Source organism: Bos grunniens, chromosome 1 (genome assembly GCF_055505025.1).
Source record: "Bos grunniens cultivar Pamir isolate PY7600 chromosome 1, Bosgru_T2T1.0, whole genome shotgun sequence".
In the NCBI taxonomy this organism is placed as follows: domain Eukaryota; kingdom Metazoa; phylum Chordata; class Mammalia; order Artiodactyla; family Bovidae; genus Bos; species Bos grunniens.
Genome location: NC_141165.1, coordinates 92,680,891 through 92,698,874, shown reverse-complemented (window position 1 = coordinate 92,698,874; position 17,984 = coordinate 92,680,891). Strand labels below are relative to the sequence as shown.

Here is a 17,984-nt window from a genome sequence, read left to right as displayed (position 1 = left end):
AGTCTTCTTCTTTTGTGGAAGGGGCATGAGGCAGGAGTCCTGTTTTTAAAGTATACAACAGCAGACTTTTGATAAAAAAAGATTGTCGTGGGAGAGAGATTGTGTGTTCTAGTGCTCCGCTTTCCCCCTCCCCACAACCCCTCCCACCCCCTGGATCTCCCTCAAGTGAGAATACAATGAAACTGGTTTGTATTTATAGATATTTTACAAGGTTAAATAAGAACAACAATAATAATAAAAAAAAATTGAACACTAAAATGAATAGGTTTTTTTTCTCTTTTTAATTTTCTTTCCAATCGTGACCAGTGTTGCTGAGTGACACTCAAGTAAACTGGTGGTTGTTCCTGTGTAGCTGGCTGCTCGGGACTGTTCAGGAGTCGGAAGCTGATGCAGAAGCGGCATTATTGGTCTGTCCACGGTCTCCAGCATTAGCATCTGCAAATTGAAAGCCCCAAGAGAGAGCATGAACAATCCTGTAATACCCCAGAGAGAAAAGAACGTGGCCTCAACTGCAGACTGAGAGCTGTATCTAGAATGTTGTTTTAAATATGGCCAATACTATGATATTTCAGTCCCTCTGCTGGATCCTCAAGTTGGAAAATCTGTTGTGGGCCCTAGAACTTTTGCAGGAGTGCAAAAACTTCTTTGGTATAATTGTTCTCCAGTTTGTGGGTTGTCTGCTAGGCAGTCTAAGGTTGAGCTAATGGTGACCTCCTCCAAGAGGATTTATGCCACATGCTGCGCCTCCCAGGTCTGCTGTAGCCAGAGTCCCTCTCTCTGTGGCAGGCCACTGCTGACCTGTGCCTCCACAAGGGGTGCTCAGACACTCAAAGACAGGTCTGACTCAGTCTCTTGTGGAAAATACTTAAAGAGACGGGAATACCAGACCACCTTACCTGCCTCCTGAGAAACCTGTATGCAGGTCAAAAAGCAACAGTTAGAACCAGACATGGAACAACGGACTGGTTCCAAATTGGGAAAGGAGTAAGTCAAGGCTGTATATTGTCACCCTGCTTATTTAATTTATATGCACAGTACATCACACGAAATGCAGGGCTGGATGAAGCACAAGCTGGAATCAAGATTGCTGGGAGAAATATCAATAACCTCAGATATGCAGATACCACCACCCTTATGGCAGAAAGTGAAGAGGAACTAAAAAGCCTCTTGATGAAGATGAGAGTGAAAAAGCTGGCTTAAAACTCAACATTCAAAAAAATTAAGATCATGGTATCCAGTCCCATCACTCCATGGCAAATAGATGGGGAAACAATGCAAACAGTGACAGACTTTCTTTTCTTGGGCTCCAAAATCACTGTGGACGGTGATTGCAGCCGTGAAATTAAAAGACATTTGCTCCTTGGAAGAAAATGATAAACCTCGACAGCATATTAAAAAGCAGAGATGTTACTTTGCCAACAAAGTTACGTCCAGTAAAAGTTACGGGTTATAGTTTTTCCAATAGTCATGTATGGATGTGAGAGTTGAAATATAGAAGGCTGAGCATTGAAGAATTGATGCTTTTAAACTGTGGTGTTGGAGAAGACTCTTGAGAGTCTCTTGGACTGCAAGGAGATCAAACCAGTCCATCCTAAAGGAATCAGTCCTGAACATTCACTAGAAGGATGGATGCTAAAGCTGAAGCTCCAATACTTTGGCCACCTGAAGCGAAGTGTTGACTCATTGGAAAAGACCCTGTGCTGGGAGCGATTGAAGGCAAGAGGAGAAGGGGACGACAGAGAAGATGGTTAGATGCCATCACTGACTTGATGGACATAGCTCCAGGAGATGGTGAAGGACAGGGAAGCTTGGCATGCTGCCGTCCATGGGGTCGCAGAGTCGGACATGACCGAGTGACTGAACAACAACAACAATGCTATGAAATATGAATTTCTTCCTGCATAGATCTAAGTATGTGCCTTGGATGGGTCTCAGTGCAGGGAAGATGGTGCCTCTGCATAAGCTACAGACTTATGCCAGAGAACATTTCTATCAAAGCTCTTGCCATAGCTGGGATTAGCATAGGATGAATATTCAATTGGAATCCAGCTTACCTGAAAATAAATGAACAGTGCACAGCTTGGAAAACTTGCTAGAAATTCTGAATGGTGTTATAATATGCCATCTGCTTAAGTGGGTGAATGAGTGGAGGCAATGAAAGCAATATGGGTCAGTGTTGACAGGCAGAGGCACTAAGCATAAATCAAACTCAACTGCTTGCTTTCTAAGTATAGTCCTTTTCCATTATTCACAGAAATGGAAGATACAACCAGCAAAAAAATAGCCACTGAAGGACCAATTCCCTTATTCAATTCAATAAAGCATCTCAGAGTGAAACGTCAGAGCATTTGAGCTCACTTTGCCTAATATTCTGGAAATACATGTATCTTTACTACTTACTTTAATCCACCCCTGCCCCCCAACACACATACTTTTTAAGGTCCACTATTATTTCATAGCCTCCAGTAACACTTAAAAAGGTATTTAACTGTGTCCAGATTGGTGGGTTGCCATTTCCTTCTCCAATTATTTCATAGCCTCCAGTAACATTTAAAAAGGTATTTAACTGTGTCCAGATTGGCTCTCCCAGAGAAGGCAATGGCACCCCACTCCAGTACTCTTGCCTGGAAAATCCCATGGACAGAGGAGCCTGGTGGGCTGCAGTCCATGGGGTCGATAAGAGTTGGACACGACTGAGTGACTTCACTTTCACTTTTCACTTTCATGCACTGGAGAAGGAAATAGCAGCCCACTCCAGTGTTCTTGCCTGGAGAATCCCAGGGACGGGGGAGCCTGGTGGGCTGCCGTCTATGGAGTCAAAGAGTCGGACACGACTGAAGTGACTTAGCAGCAGCAGCAGCAGATTGGCTCTCCATCTTGGGTAGGCAACATACTGCTGTTTCAGTGGCTAAGTCAAGTTGCATCTGTCTTACCCACATGACTGCGATATATGGCTAGGCAAATTTCCTCTCAAAAACTTCACACTAAGCCCTGATCAAGAAGAGAGGTGGCCTGACGGAGATGGGCAACTTCCAAGAGCCACCATCCTAGAAGTCCACCACTCTTGGCCATCCAGGCTGGTGACATCAACAAAACAGACTCAGAAGTTCTATCTCCCTCTGGAGACTGTAGCTCTCCTGTATTCTATGAGTAAATTTTATGGCTGAATGCAACACTTGGTCCTTGACTCTTTCTACTTTGAATTTTTTAACTGAACAGGAAACTGACCCCAAGGACACACAGCAATTCTAGCTTAAGGAAGTCCTGTTGTTGTTCAGTCGCCCAGTCGTGTCTGACTCTGCGACCCCATGGACTGTAGCACACCAGGCCTCCCTGTCCCTCACCATCTCTTAAAGTCTGCCCAAGTTCATGTCCACTGCATCGGTGATACCATCTAGCCATCTCATCCTCTGACACTCTCTTCTCCTGCCCTTAATCTTTCCCAGCAATAGGGACTTTTTCAGTAAGCCAGCTGTTCCCATCAGGTGACCAAAATACTGGAACTCTTAAGGATTAGATACTCAGCTTATCATTTTGATGGCTACTCTTTAAAAACTATACTTCCTTCCAAAATATCTGATTATTCCTTTAAACAATCTGCCCTTATACTTAATTCAACCTTTGGGGAAGAAATGTTTCTATCTCTTAATATGAATGGTTGTGTTCATTTGTTTTATTTCCTTCAATGCAGCTTCTAATTCTATTTTCATGCAAGTAAGTGCAGGCATTATGACATGAGGGTCCATCCATTAGGTCCACATTGCCCATGGCATGGCATCACATTAATTTATCTGTATGGATCAAGGACAGGTGGCAAGAGAGGATATATGATATTTAACATAGAACCTATGTTCCAAAGGCAGGTAAACAGTCTTTCACATTAACCAGTTAGTAACTGTACCTAATACTTTATTCATAACTCCTATTTTTTCTTGTACATGCCCTGTTTATCAGGAGTTTTATTCTCAATGATCATTCAAATTCTGTGTCTCAATAACCTAACATCAATTCCTATTCAGGCCACAGATTCCTATAAGGCTTCTGCAGGAAAAATGTTCATTTTCATAATTTAGGCACAGGCTGCGTTAAAAACTCCTGAGAAAGCCTGGAAGGCACAAACATATGTCAGAATATAATGCTCCTCACAAACCCTGCCATTGCAGCATCTCTCATGCTCTGGACGACACTCAGAACCTATGCATGATTATCATCAAATAGAACTTCTCTCTCTTTTTTAACATGTGAGGATGACAGGTGAAACTGTTATATTATGGTCTTCCTCAGGTCTTCGAGATCCACCAGTCATCAGGAATTTATCAGCACACATATCAGCATCGTCACATCCCTGGCCATGCTGGTCATTAACTATCGGCCAACACTCACCAGGACTCATCCACATTTCCAGCCAGCCCATTATTACTCTTCGGCAATATCCTATTTAGCTACTAATCTGCCAATGACCTTGCATTGGCTATTACCTATGACTTTATGACATTCCCAAAACTAGTCTCCTCTTCCTTGGATAAATCCAAAGACCTGCTGACATGATTATAATAAAAAGCACAAACCTTTTAAGTGGACATATAATCAGAAATAAAATCACCTTCTGAATGATAAAAATTTAAAAGACATTCATATTCCTCAGGTTTGTAATTTAATGATCTCTTATTTTTCTTTGAATCATTTCCAAATCACTTGATGAGTAAAATTTTAACAGCTAATTACTTTGACTAAATTATTCCTGATATCTAAAGTCACAGCACTGAATCAAGAACAAAACCAAAAAATAACCCCAAAACCTTTGCCCAATGCAATGAGCTCTACTTAAAACCAGGTTATAAAAGTCTTTGCTGAGAAAAAGAATAGAGTTCTCTATTTTTCAGAGGGATATAAAACAAACACAGGGAGGAGAAAAGCAAAACAAACAAAAAGATGTGAACTTCCATAAACTCAACAGTAGCTGGTTTATTGAATTAGCAAAGCTATGTTTTTAAAGTTCTTCTTGGTATACGCTTATTTTGATCCCACTGTCAATTCTGTATATTTGTTTACAGAGTTGAATCTGAATTAACATGGACCCTCTATAATTTATGCTATGCTATGCTATGCTAAGTCACTTCAGTCGGTCCGACTCTGTGCTACCCCATAGATGGCAGCCCACCAGGCTCCCCTGTCCCTGGGATTCTCCAGGCAAGAACACTGGAGTGGGCTGCCATTTCCTTCTCCAAGGCATGAAAGTGAAAAGTGAAAGTGAAGTCGCTCAGTCGTGTCCGACTCTTAGCGACCCCATGGATTGCAGCCTAACAGGCTCCTCCATCCATGGGATTTTCTAAGCAAGAGTACTGGAGTGGGGTGCCATTGCCTTCTCCTCTATAATTTAAATGTTCATTAATTTAAAATTCTGATAAACGGTCACCAGACTTAGATATTTATTGAAATTTCTATAACTTTTCTTCTCAAACTTTTAAATAGTAACTATTTTTTAATATTCTTTTTAAAAAATATTCTTTTCCACTATGTTTAATCACAGGATACTGAATATAGTTTTCTGTGCTGTGCAGGAGGACCCTCTTGTTTATCTGTCCTATGAAAGAATTTACATGTGCTAATCCCAAACTCCCAGTCCTTCCCTCCCCTCCCCTCTTCCACCATGGCAACCGCAAGTCTGTTCTCTATGTCTAAACAACTCCTCTTTAAAAGCAACAAAGCTCATCTTGATTCTTCATTCCCTTCCCTTTACATATGTACTGATAAAAGTGATGCAATCTGGCATTATGATTTAAAAAAAGGCTAAGATTGTTTATCTTAAGTCAAATCCAATTTCACAAATGTTTTTTCCACAAAATATTTACTGAGTTTGAAACTCCATTGTACAACTTAATAGCTGTGTGATTATGGAACAAGTTATTTAACCTCTCTACCCACGATTTCCCCATATGTAAAATAGTGATATACCACCATCTATGTAATAAGGCCTAAGAAGTGCTTAGTAATTGTCCAATAAATGGAAAGATAAAAGAGACATATGGATAAAGATATGAGATAATTTGAGATAATATGAGAAAGATGAAATGAGATAATTTGCCCAAGGTTACAGAGGTAAAAACTGGGAGAGCGGGGCACAGAGGGAACAGAGGAACAGAATGATTACCACTAAGGGCTGTAGGAGACAAGCAGAAAAGACTTCCTATCAAAGGGAGAAGAGAGGGCTTTTATTCAGACCTAACCCCTACATAATCCAATATGATTTAGAGAGTCTACTTCTATTAACCAAAGGGTTATTACATTAAAAGAGATCCATGAATTTATAATAATAAAAATTACCAGTATGGTTATTTTATTATCTAATTTTCAAATAGTTTGAATAGGATACACAGAGATAAAGGTGTTTTGTAAACAACTAGAAGTGAAGTCACTCAGCTGTGTCTGACTCTTTGTGACACCATGGACTGTTGCCTACTAGGCTTCTCTGTCCATGGGATTTTTCCGGGCAAGAGTACTGGAGTGGGTTGCCATTTCCTTCTCCAGGGAATCTTTCCGACCCAGGGATCAAACCTGGATCTCCCACATTGTAGGCAGACACTTTACTGTCTGAGCCTCTAGGGAAGATTATTTACTGATTTCCAACATTCCTAGAAACCAATGCTCATGACCAGCCCTCTGATACACCATAAACCAACAAACCAAGGATGGATTTGAGGGAGAAAGGAGAGAAAGTCAGCTTTGGGGGAAGAAGGGGTAAGATCATTTTTTTTACACTGTGGTAGCCACCCTCCAAGATGGCCTCAATGAGGCATGCACCTCTTGATGTCTATGCTGCTGCTAAGTCGCTTCAGTCGTGTCCGACTCTGTGAGACCCCATAGACGGCAGCCCACCAGGCTCCCCCGTCCCTGGGATTCTCCAGGCAAGAACACTGGAGTGGGTTGCCATTTACTCATGTAATCCCTTCCTCTAATAAGTAGAGCCAGCCTATGTAACACACAGGATATCACAGAAATAATGGTGTGTGACTTCCAAAAGTCTGGACATAAAAGACACTGTGGCCTCCACCTTCTCCTCCTTGGATCACTTGGTCTAGGGGAAGCCAGCTGCCACAACATGAGACACTTGTATAGTGCTACAGAGAGGTTCACACAATGACGGGCTGGGCCTTCTGCAAATGCCAGTACAGATTCACTCCCCACAGGAATGAGCCATCCTGGAAGTAAAGCTTCCAACCCCAGGCAACAATCCTTCAGATGCCTGCAGTCCTGGTCGACATTTTGGCTACAACCTCATGAGAAACCCTCACCCAGAATTTCACAGCTAGGCTGCACAAAAGCTGTGTGAGATAATAAATGTTTACTGTTAAGCTGCTAAATTTGGGGGTATCTTGATACACGGCAGTAGATAACTAATGCATACATTTTCACAAACCAATGAGAGCACTACTGAGCAAGTACCTCTACAAAATTCGGTATGCTCCTAATAAGCTGTTTAAGACATGAAGATTGTACCAGTTGTTCATTTGTTTTCCCCCTAATCCTGAGAAGAGTCTATGGTTCTATGGCTCTGGTACTGGGTATGGCAAAGGGAGTTTGTACATGTATCGAGACCCATTTTATTCTGTATGACCTTAGAGGTAAAAATGACAAGTTGATTAGATGGGTAGCTGTCTCAATACTGAGGAAACTGCACTATCTGGTTGCTTAGGTGGCAAACCAAAAGTTCTCACTGTGATCCTTTACTCTTACACCCCTGCCAATGCATCACCAAGTCCTGTCCATTCTCCCTCCAAATGTGTCTGATCAAATGTGTAAAATGGGGAGGGGAAGGAGAGTGAAGGGAAGGTCCCAAATTTATAAACTGGGGCCAAAAGGTTTAAATAGAAAAGCAGAAAATAAGGGAACAGGTCAGGTGGAAAAGGACAGAGAATAAACAAGGGAGCCGGGGTTCCAAAGGTTCAGTATTTCAGAACTATAGGTCTATAAAAGTTAAACCTAACTGATACAAGTGTTAACTGTCTGGCCCAACAGCAATAATGGAAATGTTCTATCTGTACTCTCAAATAGGATGACTGCGAGCTACATTTGGTTATTTAAATTTAACTGAAATTAAATAAAAATAAAACATAGTTCCTTATTTTCCTTATTTACTCTAAACATGTTTTCAGGTTCTCAAAAGCTATAAAATCATTATTGGCATATCTGAAAGCATATTTCAGATATATCAAATCCTTTTTTGTGCTTTATGTGTAAAATATACTTGGGAATTTTAAGTATACTTTACTTAGTTTCTTTATTATGCTCTCCTAAGCCCATTTTGTGCATTTCTATTCATGAGCCATCCTAGTTTTATAATTTAGAACTGTCTCATGACAGCTCAACTCCTCTAAAAGATAAAGTTTTGGAGCCTTGGGCTATGTTGTGTGTACTGTTTACACCCTAAAGTCCTAAGCCTCTTGATGAAAGTGAAAGAGGAGAGTGAAAAAGTTGGCTTAAAGCTCAACATTCAGAAAACGAAAATCATGGCATCTGGTCCCACCACTTCATGGCAAATAGATGGGGAAACAGTGGAAACAGTGTCAGACTTTATTTTTTGGGGCTCCAAAATCACTGAAGATGGTGATTGCAGCCATGAAGTTAAAACACACTTATCCTTGGAAGGAAAGTTATGACCAACCTAGATAGCATATTAAAAAGCAGACATTACTTTGTCAACAAAGGTCTGTCTAGTCGAGGCTACAGTTTTTCCAATAGTCATGTATGGATGTGAGAGTTGGACTGTGAAGAAAGCTGAGGGCTGAAGAATTGATGCTTTTGAACTGTGGTGTTGGAGAAGACTCTTGAGAGTCCCTTGGACTGCAAGGAGATCCAGCCAGTCCATTCTGAAGGAGATCAGCCCTGGGTGTTCTTTGGAAGGTATGACGCTGAAGCTGAAACTCCAGTACTTTGGCCACCTCATGCGAAGAGCTGACTCATTGGAAAAGACTCTGATCCTGGGAGGGATTGGGGGCAGGAGGAGAAGGGGACGACAGAGGATGAGATGGCTGGATGGCATCACCAACTCGATGGACGTGAGTTTGAGTGAACTCCGGGAGTTGGTGATGGACAGAGGCCTGGCGTGCTACAATTCATGGGGAAGCAAAGAGTCGGATACGACTGAGCGACTGAACTGATAAGGTACTAATCTGAGATGTTCCCATTCAAGCCTGTTCCAAGTGGAAATGCCTCTACTTAAAACTAGGTCTCACATTAGTGTTATTAACTGACATATGAACAAGCAACACTGTTACTCACAAAGAAAGGTATATCCCAATGTTACATTTAAACTAAAATCATACTCATACTCAGTTCAGTTCAGTCGCTCAGTCATGTCTGACTCTTTGAGACCCCATGAATCGCAGCATGCAAGGCCTCCATGTCCATCACCAACTCCTGGAGTTCACTCAGACTCACGTCCATCGAGTCGGTGATGCTATCCAGCCATCTCATCCTCTGTCGTCCCCTTCTCCTCTTGCCCCCAATCCCTCCCAGCATCAGAGTCTTTTCCAATGAGTCAACTCTTTGCATGAGGTGGCCAAAGTACTGGAGTTTCAGCTTTAGCATCATTCCTTCCAAAGAAATCCCAGGGCTGATCTCCTTCAGAATGGACCGGCTGGATCTCCTTGCAGTCCAAGGGACTCTCAAGAGTCTTCTCCAACACCACAGTTCAAAAGCATACTGTACACTAATGAAATCAAACTATCAGCAGTAAGGAAAAGGATTTGACTTTTGTTTTTTTCTCTTTATAATGTCTACCATTATTTTGATAATTTTGTGTGTATCATAATGAGGGAGCGCTTCTCAGCAAAATACCAGCACCTCTCTTGTCAAAAGGAAAAGGTGTGGCACGAGATACCATGGTGGATTCAGTCATTTAAAAAACAGGACCGAAATTCAGGAACCAATGAGGCAATCAATTCAGCAGCTAACCTGGAGGGCTTATCAACAGTACTGATTATACTTGGTCAGCTGGCAGCAGAGAGATCTTAACTGCTGTGTGTGCAGAGGCAGAACACATTTTAATTAAGAGGCTTGGTTGTTCAAGGTAAAAAACTGAAAGCCATGGAGACAAAGGATGTGTTTTCTATCTTTTAAGTTAAAAAACTTAGTTGAGGAACAAAGAATAAGAAAAGGCATATGAATATAAACAGGTGACTTCAAGTAAGGAACTGAGGAACACTGCAAGAATACCCAGAAGAATGTCTGATAAGATATTCACCAACTCATTCAAGAAGCTTTTACAATACTTTTGGAGGAAGGAGGAAAAAGCCAGGTAAAATTTTTGACTTAATAGGAAACAACATGTTTTAAATTAAAATAAGCAGTTTCCTAGAAGTGATACTTAGTACTGCTGTGGTGAAAAAATACCAAGATGGTATGACTCTAGGTATCTATATGCAAACTCAGTAAGTGAACTTGAAATCCTAACAGAGGGTAGACACAGTCTCAGATACAGTCTCATTGGTGTCAGTGACATATGGATCGAAGTCTATACTTCAAAACTTCAAACACAGAGCCAACAGGAGGAAATGGGCATAGAACTGTCCCTAACAAAGATACCCCACCTTCTTCATCTACTAAGTTGCTATTGCATAAAAACACAAAACACAGATGTGCTCATGTACACTCTGTCCTCCCACCTCCCCCACCCTGCCCCCACCACTCTGGGCCGGCTAGTGCTGAAGTAATGGAGAAATGAAAAAATATGTGCATGACCAGTATAAAATGGGACAAGCTTTTTGGACAACAGTTTGACAGTATGTATTAAAAATTTTAAACTTCCTTACACCTTTTGACTCAGGAATTCCTCCAAAAACTGGGGCACAACTCAAATGTCCAATAAGGAATTAGTTAAATAAATTATGGTACAGGCTTAGAATACTAGCTGAATACTATAAAGTCATGTATCACCTTCCTCCATATACCATAAGCCCATTAAAAAAAAAAGCCATTCTCTCTGTCCACTCATAACTAGACTAACATATACAATATAGTGTTACCTTTGATTTTCTTTGGAATTGAGAATATGGAGAGTCTTATTTTCTAAAATAACTAGATATTATGTTTTTTTCCCATACATAACTAGATACTATGTTTTTAATAGAGAAAAATCCTTACATTCGGATTAAGATAAAGTGAAAATAGACAGGAAGACCGCACCTGAGGGCGTGCACTGTGGGTTCTACAACTAGACAGGATGCAGCTTTCCCAGTGCACACTATAAAAGTGCCACAGGCCAGCGACACTTGGGAGGGGATGAAGGGAGGGGACTGTCACTTTAGAAAAGTAAGTATTCAATACACTGACTTAATGTAACATTTTATTTGTCAAATTCAGTGGAGACAAACAATGGGAGAAATTATTCTGGGTTTAATTCTGTCCAGCTAGGAAAAAACTGGCTGGTGATGGAGAAGGTGACAAGGTGACAGGAATTCTGTGGTAAAAATAACTGTAATTGAAAAAGGGACCACTAGCCCTGGCTAAATCTGAACCATGACTTTAGCAAAATGCATTTCAAAAAGTTCAGGGAACAAATAAGTATGATTTTGTAGTTAGAATCTTCAAAAGGGGCTAATACCTGACAGGAAATAGAAAATTATAAAAATCAAAATTCTGACCAATCAAATAACTGCATATACTCTCTGCAAAGTAAAAGGACCAAAGAACCCAAATAAAAGGGTTTTTCTTGATGAGCTCATAATTTAAAAAGTAGGGCACACATCCCAGGAAGAATAGAAAAATAAAAATGTGAACCTGTCAGAACAAGCCAAATTCAGTTTAAATGAGGTTAACAGCAAAAGGTTTTCAAAGCAAGACCAAGAAAAGTTAAGCCCCCTGACCAGGTAAAAAGACAGAGAAGACAGACCTTGTCCAACTCTTATCATGATTCCCTTTTCTGTTAGAAGGGTTTTCAACCTGGAAAGGATATAACAAAAATCCTAATAAACAAAATGCAGCCCAAGGAAGGTGAGGGAAATCTATACATTTTAAATGTCTTTAAACCCAGAATCTATAGTTTAAAAGCACATTCTAAAACAAATTACAGAAATTCAATTTACAAATATTTAAGCACTAGAAACTCCCTTTAAGCCTTCAACAAAATTTTTTCATTTCCATCTTCGACATAGTTTCTTTCTTGATGGAAAAAATCTGAAAGTTTTCCTGACAAAAGCAAAGTATTTTTACTAATTTTCATAACATTATATAAATGAATATTTTACGGTTGGTCTCTAGTTAAGCAAACAACAAGAAGGATAATTTAGAGTTATTTACAGAGCATTAGAAGAATAATCCCTAGTAAGCCTCGTCTAGTCCCATTTAACTTATTTTATCACTAACCTTGGTAAAGGCAAAAAAAAAATCTAGTAGGCTCTACCTTGTCCTCTTTGATATATTTTATTAGTTGCTTAGAGACAGGCCAAAAATTGTTATGTTTATAAAATGTGCAGATGACAAATAACTATATAGAAAAACTAACATTCTGATATTTTAGAACATATTCAGGATTAGGATTTAAAATTCTCATTAGTATGGAGAAGATGCTGGCCATAGCCATTATTAAAATCTGAAGGACTTTTGCAAATAAGAATTGGGTTGGTTTTCTATAACCCCAGAGTAGGATCATTGAGTGGAAGAGATATGTATAAGGGAATAAATTTCTAACAAAGTGATATAAAGATCGAATGTGCTACAGAATATTCTAGTTTCTGAATATATACAAGTATGGGACACTAGCTTTCAGTAGATAATAAGGAGGGTGAAATGAAGTCAGTGGTTTTCAAATTTCTTTTAATAGCAGAACCATTGCACTGGAAGAAACCTTAACCAGAGGACTAATACGAAACAGAGAGAAAATTGCTTTAGCTGAAATTCCCAACTACATCTTACACTTAATTCAAGTGGCACTGGATCAGATGATCTCTAAAGTAATTCATATATGATCAGTAAAACTATAATTCCTGAAGATTTACTACTCTACAGGGTACAGATGAATGGTCTCCCAAATGGAATGAATGGGAGGATCTGTTGGGGGTGTGGAGAAAAATCAGATAGATACAAACACTGAAATAGGAAATTATACTTTATGGTCTGAGAACAGTGTGTACACTTTTCAGAAGTTTCTCCTGTCAGTCAGAGCCACGGTCAGATATAATGCCCCCAGGAACCGACGTGTTTTAAAAATGATTTAAACAATGAAAGTTTTTGAGAAAAAAAACAACCTCCATAATCCACTGATTAACCACAACTGTTTTAATATTTGTATATTTCTATCTAGTCCTATCCACATGCAAATACACATTTAAGTCCAGTTACCAACATGGTACGTAGGATTTTAAAATTTTCTCCACATAATTTAAGATACTTCCACAAATCTAAGTTTATTAATAACTGTCTTTTATAGTTACATAAAAATGGAGATTTCATAATGTACTGAATCATTTTCCTACTGCTGGCCACTCAGGTCATATTGGCTCTCCTTTTTGTTATTATATAACTTGCTGTTTACTCACGAAGTCTGACTCTTGCAACCCCAGCAGTGTATGTACCATGTTGGTAACTGACTAAATGTATATTTGCATGTGGACAGGACTGGATAGATCTAACTACTCTTATTTAGTTAGAGGTATATATTGCAATTCATTCACCCAAACGTGAATTATTGTGGTGCTGTAGCTAGGGTGGGTGATTAGAAATTCTAATTTTGAAAATTCTAAATTAGAAAAACTTCCAGGTTCAGATTTTCAAGGTCAGAGGCTTTGGAGTTTAATATTTTACTTCTTCATACCTTGGAGCAGACCTGGAAATGCTTTGTCATGTTGGCAGGCATTCACTTCCTCCCTGCTTGGGTGGAGATGGGATGTCCATTTATTCAGGTGAAGAGAGTCATATATTCTTTTGTTATAAAAGGATGGATGTCAACCCTGTCTTTCATATGGCTGGTTTTTAACATTCATGAATCTGTCCTTACTTGGCAATAACAATAAAATGGTGTAGCAGTTTCCTTTCACTAAAGGCCCACCACCATGTGACCAGGCAAAGTGTGAAGCAGTTTGTACACTTTATATCGTACTTCTCATAACTCTATGTGGTGGGTATTTACTATTCCTATTGTATGGATAAAGAAATTGATGCTAAGAGAGACAGCAAACAACATGTATATTTTAAGATCTTACTAAAGAATGTAACTTATACTACCAAATACTTATTTAAAATATGTATACATGCACATACATATGTATTTACTTAAATCTGGGCCATTAAGGCCATTCAGTCAATCCCTTCATCTAGATGAGCATTTCCTAAGATAAGTTAGGTGACATTACTTGGCTCCCATAACTTTGGCCCCAAATAAAACTGTTTTGCTTTAACCATATTGTAGTGTTGTGCCTTTAGCTCTTACTGAGGGGCATTTAAAAAAGTTTCCAAATGGAGTCATCATTACATTACATTTTTGAAATGGTGACAAGAGTTTCATTTACTCTCTCTTGTGTGTGCACATGCTCAGTCGTGTCCAATTCTCTGAGACTCCGTGAACTATAGCCCACCAAGCTGTTCTAGCCATGGAAATTTCCAGGCAAGAATACTGGAGTGGGTTGCCATTTCCTCTTCCAGGGGACCTTCCTGACCCAGGGATCAAACTTATACCTCTTTCGTCTCCTGCATTGGCAGGTGGATTCTTTACTACTAGCTTATAGTACCAAATTTGCAGCCCTAAAGGAGAACTACTTCTCAAACAGCAGGGTCAGAAATACTGTGCTTCTCCTAAGCTACCAGTGTGCTTTTTATCTAATGAAATATATGGGAAATTTTAAACAGGTATCACTTTTTTATTTAGCCACTAGGAAGCTTAGTGAAATATCTGAAATCCTTCCTGGAATTAAGATACACAAGGCATGCATTTCTTTAAATTAATTTTGGCTCTGCTTTTAGTCTACTATTCCTATAAAATTCCTCATATCCTGATCTACTTCAACTTTAAAGTAAACTGTCAGGATCAAAGCCCAATGCCACTTTCCATATTTATGTTGAAATCTGATTTCAACAGCTATAAAAATGTATATACAGCAGTAAAATTATTTTTTGATGACTGCTGTAACTTGTATCAAAGCAACATCAAAATCAGGTTATACTAGGCTCTTTACCAGGCAGACAATTTGCCCCAAATCTTAGTTGTAATCATTTACTAGTATTTCACATTAAGAAAATCATTTAAAATTACCCAAAACTTACCAATCATAATTCTTATTGTATTCATAGTCTAAAACAATTCCTATAAACTAGCTCAACAAGTAAATGTGCTAGTTTGGGATTAGAGCCTATTCAATGTTTTAAAGAATCAACACAATCTAACCTAGGCCAGTGATTTAAGTTAATTAATAGCTCATTGAAGCAATTCTGTCTTCCTTCTAAATACAGGTCATAGTTAAAAGCAAAATAAAAAAATTCTATTTTTCCATTTAAAAACTTAAAAGCACATTTCAGTATATATTTGATTTGTACCATATTACTTGAGGAGAGCACTGCTACTCATTTTATAGACTGAGAAAATGAACAGGACATTACTAAAACTAATGAAGTTCAAATGACTTTCTCAAGGTATCATGTGCTGATGAAACTAGAACTAGAAAAGAGACCTTTTTTTCCTAGACTTTTTCTGGAATGAAGATAGGCCACAGATTAGAATGAAATGTTGTCAATCTTTATTAGCAACATTCAAAAGATTAAGACTGGAAAGGAACAAACAACTCTGTCAGACAACAGGAGGTAGATTTTGACCTCACTGTTGAATGCTAAGAACTAGTAAAAGTGAAGTCGCTCAGTCATGTCCGACTCTTTGCGACCCCATGAACTGTAGCCCACCAGACTCCTCCATCCATGGAATTTTCTAGGCAAGAGTACTGGAGTGGGTTGCCATTTCCTTCTCCAGGGGATCTTCCTAACCCAGGGATTGAACCTGGGTCTCCCGCATTGCTGGTAGATGCTTTACCGTCTGAGCCACCAGGGAATCCCTAGGAAGTAGTAATGCAAGGTTTTATTTCCTGGAGCATAAATGCCCTAGAGCAAACATTAATCTGATCCAACTAGGTTCAATGCAACAGATGATTAAGTAAAAGTGGAGTCAGCTCCTGACATCTGCATGTTGGATGCTATGGGGTGAATCCAATTGTGCTACCTATTTTTAACTTCATTTTAGCTATCCTTTGGAGGACCTTCAGTTCACTCAAGGGTTGAGTATTTTCAGAATACTGAAATGCGAGTAATTCTAATTAAATTAGGTCCCAACATGAACCAGCTCCAGGACCAGTAGTATACCTGAGCTCTAACCTGGGAGATCATTTGGGTATTTTTTGGGGACAGGGGGTAGACAAGATTTAGTCATATTCTGATCTAAGTCTTAGCTAAATGAATTTGCATTGCAGTTTCAGCCCTTTAAATGATTAAATTATACCAATCTACATTCAACTTCTTGAACATTTGCCTCTCCAGTATATTAATATAATTACATTCAGGGCAATGGAATTAAAGTGAATTATCTTCAATAAGATTACGTTTCTGAAGGCCATTTTCTGCTATAAGCATCTCACTTAATATATTAATCAAGAAATTATACAGAAAGTATGACTTTTAAAATAAAGTGACATCACTTAAATAATAAGATATTTATACCTTACATATAAAGCATTTATGGGGGTCCTTTCATGCTTTTTGGAAATTAAAGCAACACTTGATTCACATTTAATCATTTGGCTATGCTATGTTTTTGATAGCTGGAAGGTACTAAACATTCACATTCAACAAATGATATAAAATGGAGACAAAAACCAAATCATGTGTTTTTAGAAGAGACTTCTGCGTTCTCACCTGAGGCTGCTGTGGTATTTGAAGGAGTTGAAGCAGCTGCTTGAATCCGAGCATGAGGAGGAATAAGGATGGTAGCTAGAGGTGGATTACTTGACAGTTCTAGAGAAAAGGTAAGATACATGTGTTAGAGTCCATTCTTAACTCTGTTGTTAAACTATTTTATTGGTATCACTAAACAGAAGACATGGCATTACAACACTGGTTTAACAGAAAAAAAAAGACACGATAAACCTACATCAGAAACTAAATCATGAGCTAGTAATTGACCTATAGAGAAAGGCTACCAATACGTTGTGATAGATAACAAAAGCACTATCTGCTAAAAAATTCGAGGGTCTTTGAGAACTAAAGATAGGCTGGGAAAAGGTACCGGACAAATGTTTGAGGATAAGCGTATTAATAAGATATTATTAGATATGGATAATAAGATATCCATCATTCATTAACTTATATATACTAGGTTTCCCCTTGCTACTCTGACAATATTTGACTGCAGGGGTTGACAGTGATAGGGTCACAGAAAAGAAAATATAACTACAGTCTGTACGTTGGCATGCACAGACCAACTTACTTGATGGCAGGTACGATTTATCTAAACAGTAGTGGAAACAGGATTTAAGAAACATGTTAATTCTCATTGCTTTTACTGAAAACAAAAATGTCTACTGAATCCTATTTTGCTTTTTAACTTAGTAAGACTGTTACTTTTTAAAAGTTTAAAGTAGGCTTTTATCCGCATGTGGAAGTCTCTGTCAACTGTATACAAACTGGCTTTCTTTAAAGAATCAAGAGCTGTATATGAGTCTTGAGAAATAATTTTAAGATGATATTTGATCTAATAATGTAAACAGTTACTGAGACGTGGTGGTGAGCTTGTACATAAAAGCATCTGGTGTTAATTTCAGGTAATATGACTGTTCTTCCAGTCTGCCTGGGATAACCCTGGTTTGTTCTGGCATTTAACTAGTGAGTGCTCATTTCTACTCTAGTAAGCGCTGTTATAAACAATTCTACCTATTATTCTAATAATTTAAAGGAATAATTATACAACCATACTAGTTACAGGAAGGTGTTATCCTTGAACTACAAGTAATATT

General features: G+C 38.9%; 1 protein-coding gene across 6 annotated transcripts in view; it reads right to left on the bottom strand.

The window, feature by feature from the left end:
• Window positions 1–262: 262 nt before the first annotated feature.
• The window catches only part of GSK3B (glycogen synthase kinase 3 beta), a 214,947-nt gene continuing 197,225 nt past the window's right edge, over window positions 263–17,984 (bottom strand). For 2 of the 6 annotated variants that reach the window (XM_086404344.1, XM_086404351.1), the window contains 3 exons: window positions 16,888–16,986; window positions 11,891–11,940; window positions 263–435 (listed from right to left, as the gene is read on the bottom strand). In XM_086404344.1, coding sequence (XP_086260470.1) covers window positions 11,936–11,940; window positions 16,888–16,986 — 104 coding nt within the window. In that variant the 3' untranslated portion in view covers window positions 263–435; window positions 11,891–11,935. Of the gene's footprint in view, window positions 436–11,890; window positions 11,941–15,702; window positions 16,035–16,887; window positions 16,987–17,984 lie in introns of those variants that run through there. The other 4 variants (XM_086404335.1, XM_086404339.1, XM_086404341.1 and 1 more) reach the window with 2 other exon arrangements.